Source organism: Mytilus trossulus, chromosome 7, assembly GCF_036588685.1.
Source record: "Mytilus trossulus isolate FHL-02 chromosome 7, PNRI_Mtr1.1.1.hap1, whole genome shotgun sequence".
Lineage (NCBI taxonomy): Eukaryota > Metazoa > Mollusca > Bivalvia > Mytilida > Mytilidae > Mytilus > Mytilus trossulus.
Genome location: NC_086379.1, coordinates 22,706,281 through 22,712,280, shown reverse-complemented (window position 1 = coordinate 22,712,280; position 6,000 = coordinate 22,706,281). Strand labels below are relative to the sequence as shown.

At 32.6% G+C, this 6,000-nt stretch overlaps 1 protein-coding gene across 1 annotated transcript in view; it reads right to left on the bottom strand.

Annotated features, from left to right (window-relative positions):
* Window positions 1-2,504: 2,504 nt before the first annotated feature.
* LOC134724795 (probable ATP-dependent RNA helicase DDX46) overlaps window positions 2,505-6,000 on the bottom strand; it is a 35,843-nt gene continuing 32,347 nt past the window's right edge. The window contains exons 20-21 of the mRNA XM_063588044.1: window positions 4,032-4,223; window positions 2,505-2,805 (exon numbers count right to left, since the gene is read on the bottom strand). Coding sequence (XP_063444114.1) covers window positions 2,758-2,805; window positions 4,032-4,223 — 240 coding nt within the window. The 3' untranslated portion in view covers window positions 2,505-2,757. The remainder of the gene's footprint in view (window positions 2,806-4,031; window positions 4,224-6,000) is intronic.

The following is a 6,000-nucleotide window of genomic DNA, read 5'->3' as shown; positions in this document are numbered from 1 at the left end:
TGGTGACATCCACACTTACCGTTGACTTGGATAAAATTAATAAAATTAGGTATCTATATATACACTTACTTAAAAGTTGTCTACAGTATGTCTTGGATCTCTGAATATAGGTTGGTATTGGTGTAGCGTGGGAACATCCACACTGACCACTTTAAGGTAGAATTTAAACAAACCAGCAATCAAATCTTATTTGTAGTACAAGTTTATGTAACCAAACTGTATTTAGTAAATATCTGGGATGAATCCCGTCCTGATAAAGTTCAAAGTTATAGGATAATTTGGAGGCAATTCCTTGTCCTCTACGTGTGGTGTGTTTTGGATTAACACATAGGTTTACATTAAAGTCTGGTGATGTGACTCTCAATGAACGATTTAGTTTGTTTATCTCAGCGTTGAGAATGTGGATCTGATGGAGTAAGTTATGGTCTTGTTCAATTACGTCCTCAGGATTGGGTACCTTTAGATTTTCGTTATATTTGAATATGGAATATACTGGGATATTCAAAAAGGTAACCCGGCAGGATGGAAATTTTTCAATGAAGCTCTGTACAGTTGTAGTACTAGATCTATTGAACTATTATTTGAAGTTGTTAGAGAAATAGAGCCACCTCTGTGTTTAGTAGTCAGGTTGCATGTAGCTGCCCATACATATAGATGAATATCTCGAAAGTTTTTGATTTCAGTTTTAAAATTTTCTTTTAACCAATCAACACACTGTTGTGTAGAGGCCCCTGGTTTGCATTTAAAGACAATTTTGTCATGGATTGCGTTGTCTGATTGGATTTCTCTTTCAAGCCTTGTTCCTTTGCTGTCAGATAACAACAAAGGAGTTCTTCTTTGGATACCTTGTACCGTAGGTTGCTGTCTTGCAATGTATTTTCTAAGTTTGTTTGTTGTCATTAGTAAATTGCAGATTATAATATATAAGCGATATGAAGACTAATATGGCAATGAAATGTTCAGATGTGAGATGATTGTACAAATGTTCAATGAAAAAAATGGCGCCAAATTTCTGCACGGACTTTAGTGGGTCGCCATATTGGATTTACTAGAATGGCATAAAAAGTTCTGGTAAATTAATAAAAAGTTTATAATATCACTAAAATGATAAAATGACGCACAAGGGGTGATAATGGTAAAATCTAGATGATTATATTGAAGCAAAAGGTAAACAAACCGTAGCCAACACTCACGCCACGTCGCGCGTTGGAGACAGTTACATGGACATAAAATAATTATTTACAGTTTATAAGGTCTATATTACAGTTCAAAGTGTGTAAAGTAACTATTAAAATGTTAATTTAAGACTTTGGGTGCGATGTAACACTTAAAACATTCAAAATTCTGTGCTGCTAAAAAATCCCTCCACCATTCATGAATCTCGTACCTCGTAAATATATGACATGTTGGTTGGAAGGCGGGGTGAATCTCGTACCTCGTAAATATATAACATGTTGGTTGGAAGGCGGGGTGAATGAACACATTTTTTAAAACAAGATACCCTAAGGATGATTATGGTCAAGTTTTGTAAAATTTGTCTCAGAAGTTTCAGAGAAGAAGATTTTTGTACAAGATTACAAAAAATGACGAAAAATTGATAAGAATTGACTATAAAGGGCAATAACTTCTGAAGTCGACTGACAATTTTGTTCATGTTGACTTACTTGTAAATCTTACTTTGCTGAACATTATTTCTGTTCACAGTTTATCTCTATCTATAAATATATTCAAGAAAATAACCAAAAACTGCAAAATTTAATTAAAATAACCAACTTTAGGGTAGCAACCCAACAACGGGTGGTTGGATTCATCTGAAAATTAGTAGACAGATATATCTTAACCTGATGAACAGTTCTACCTATGTCATATTTGCTCTGAATGCTTTAATTTCAGAGATATAAGCCATAAACTGCATTTTACCCAATGTTCTATTTTTAGCCATGGCACTGGCCATCTTGGATGATTGACAGGGTCATTGGACACATTTTATAAAATAGACACCCTAGTGATTATTGTGGCCAAGTTTGGTTAAATTTGGCCTTGATGTTTCAGAGGAGAAGATTTTTGTAAAAGTTAACAGCAGAGGACAACATAGACGGATGCCAAGTGATTAGAAAAGCTCACTTGACCTTACTACAATGTACTAGTCGTTCTCTATAAACTGACCTAATCACAACTTATACATGTCAACTCAGAAATTTTTTTGAAGTCAATAGACCATGACTGCGTTCGCAGGGTCAAATAATCACTTTGGAAATGAGATGTGCCAATGCTTATACAACTGCATATAAAATATCATTAACCTACTATTTGGTTCACCATAAACTAGACCTTATTACAAACCAATACATTGTTGACGACTGAAACAGCAGTCCTATGTTGAGCTTTTTTACCCAAGTCAAGGCGAGACAAAATGGCTTACAACATTTATGATCACAGAATTGAAAGACCTCAACCCACATCTTTATAAAATTGGCTTAAATCAAATGGTATATCAAAAGGTTTTTGTCAATTTATTTTTTATTTCTGACAATTTGACAATAAAACATTTCTTCTACAATAAAAGTATCGTTTAGATAGCAGTATTTAAAAACATGTATAGTGTGAGCTTAAAACATTATTCCATGATTTCATAGATGGTAGTAATTACATGATAAACAGAAAACATTGACATTTCTATAAAACACTTTACTGAGGTACTCATTACATGATACATCAGAATATTGAGATAAAGCATATTGTCTGAAGCATGTCTTCTTATATGACTTTGTATCTTCCTTTGTTGATAGGCTGGTATGAGTTTTGCTGTAAAAAAAGAAAGAAAAGAAAACAATTATATAATTTTTATAAGTAAAACAGAGATGATAGGCTTATTACATTTTCAAAACATCCTGAAGAAGTTAATGGTGAATACTGTGAAAGTACTTGTATTCGTGGGGTACCAATTTTCATGGTTTTCGTGGGTGACTTTATCCACGAATTTAAGTGTCCAACGAAATAAAACAACCATTGTCCAAATCAAGACATGGAAAGATCCCCATGAAGGTTTGACTTCTGATAGGATCTAGAGAATATATTGAATAACCGCGAATCTAAGAATACTTCAATAGCAGTCACAGCACTACAACTGCATGCAGGAGTATACCCATTTAATCTTTAATAACCTAAACTGGACAACTTTTTATATTTTTATTCTCATATAAATATTTTTTTTCGATGAAAATCAGATTTCCGGTATTGATATGCTAGTATAATAAAGTGTTCATTTTATATCCTCATAGTTCTTGTACATATGAGAAATAATAATGTCATGCTGGGCTTGATTTTGAGAAGAATTATTTGACAATTTAAGATACATTTATGATACTGATTTCTTTAGGTGACATATTTATGGCCTAATTAACACCTTTGATGGTCCTTAATCTGTTGATCACTTTATCTTCGTAGTCTCAGCTTGGGATAATTAGTGTAGTCACTACGATTTACATGGGTCAATGTTTACTTTGCAATTTCCTGCAATCCAGACTATTTGTAACCTTCGTTTCTATAGGTTTTAATATTTCATTTAAAAAAAAAACTAAAATCCACCAATTTAAAAACCCACGAACATGTAAATATTGCTCAAACCACGAAAATCGATACCCACGAATTTAAGTACTTTCACAGTAACTAAATAACAAAAAGTCTCTTCCAGTGTCTCACTGCTTCTTAAAAATCTGATGTATCCAAATTACAATATATATGATATACTTGTATGTTTTTAACTGTAAACAAATAATAATTAATTGTTCATTCTCTTGAAAAAAAAACTCATGAATACAGCAGTCACAGCAAATATTGACAATTTGTTGGTGGCCAATGATGTCTGTTAAGACAATTATTCTACAAAAGAGCTTGAGAAGTTTTAATGGGAAGTAATTAGGATTCAAAATAAGTGGAATGCCGAATTCAGTACTTACATTAAAAGCTTGTTCAGTTTCAAAATCACAAAATGCAAAACAATAGTCCATACAAAACATATATATAAATACCAGTCTAATGAGCTCCTCCTTGATCAGTCGAGTGATTTCTTTCTTAGCTTTCTGTATGGCCATTTCACTGGTGGCTTCTATAGCCAGGTATAATTTCCTCTCTCCCTCAGGAGGCTCCTTCTTAGGAGGTACATAAGTACCTCTGACTGTAATACCTGCCTCAGAGTATTCACAGATCTGTGCAAGGGCTTCCTGTAAAAATAGATTTCAATGGTTTACTGACTTATAGTCTCTTAAGTACTAACATAAAATACAACAGTAAAACTGTATAATATTCATCATGTGTAAACTCAATAAAGGGCTGCGCTTTAGCGCATGATATGCCTGTTGCTCTTTTAAATTGTCTTTTAATGAATTTATATGATCAACTAGAAATAGTGTGAGCCCTGTCAAATACCCCCCCCCCCCCCCCAAATAATAAATAAAAATGCACAAAAAAATTGGCACTATTAAGGCTACCTCAAATTTAACTAAGTTTGTTGTCTTAATTTTTCATCCATACATTCTATCTTGTTCACAACACACTTTCTGAGTACCAAGTATCTTTTATATTTATAAAATGGAAAGGGAGCTTATGTGAGTTATTGTCTGAAGTGTGGACCACGGACGGACTGACAAAGGTATACCATAATATGTCCCGTCTGAAATACGACGGGCGTATAAAAATGGCAAAAAAGACTACAATGACAATGAGGAGCAGCAAGAAGATAACAGTGAAGATGGTGAAAGTGACTCTACTGAAAGTTATGATCTAAATGAGGAAGTAGGTGATGAAAGTAAGGATTTCATTGATGATGAAAATAAAGATTACATTGATGATGGAGATGAGGATTTCATTGATGATGAGGATGAGGATTTCATTGATGATGAGGAGGCCTCTTCTGAGAATGAAAATGAGGATTTTTCTGATGAGGACAGTGATTACAGTGAAGAAGACGTTGATGATTAAACCTAGTTCAGCTTTTCAATATTTAGCATAAAAAACAAATATCATTAACATTGGCATATAACATAGAAGTCTTCAATGCAATATAAGGAAAGTGATATATGATTATGGGTTTTAGTAATTCTATGGCTGATTTCCAAATTTTATAGTAGTTTGAAAGAAGGTAATTGTTTTGGGGTATATTGATTGAACCTTTTTATTGTTTAGAATATTCATAAGATGATCATATTGATAAATGTTTAGGAGACTTGATTTCCTTATTTTTTTCATAAAATTACACCCTTTAACATTTAAGGAATATTTAGTCACATGTTAGGATTTTTAAGTTGTCACTTGTTCACTTATTATGTGCTATTGTAGACTAGTTATGTTTTATAACATTTTTTATTGCGCTCAACCCTTCCACCGAAACCTAACTCTATAAAAAAGCTGCGATGCTAAGGTATCATTTGTGATTTCAATTGCAACCAATTTTAACAAGAGTAAAACATCCTATATGCAAAAACAGTATTTGATTTTTATCCATAGCTTAGATAGTAAAAATGTTTAGCATAAAATGATATATGCCTCAGGGAACAGTTAGTATCTCAGGGACTGCTAATGTGCTTTCATCCTTGCAACCATTCAATAATAGTACAAACGTATGACATTCATGGAACCTATTTTTTACAAGAAATTTAATGTTTTAAATTGAACTAAAGATTTTACAAATTTTATGTTTTCATCAGATTTTATTAAGTATTATTTGTTACATCAATAGATATAAACAATTCACCAAAGTTTCATGGACATTGGTGAAAGCCTTTTTGAGTTATTGTCCGAAGTGTTAAAAATCCCCCTTTTTTTATGAATAAAGCCCCATAAATCCAAAACTTAAAATCTGAAATTAAAAAAAAAAGGGAGCTTAAATCAATAGATATAAACAATTCACCAAAGTTTCATGGACATTGGTGAAAGCCTTTTTGAGTTATTGTCCAAAATGTTGAAAATCCACCCTTTTTTATGAATAAAGCCCCATAAATC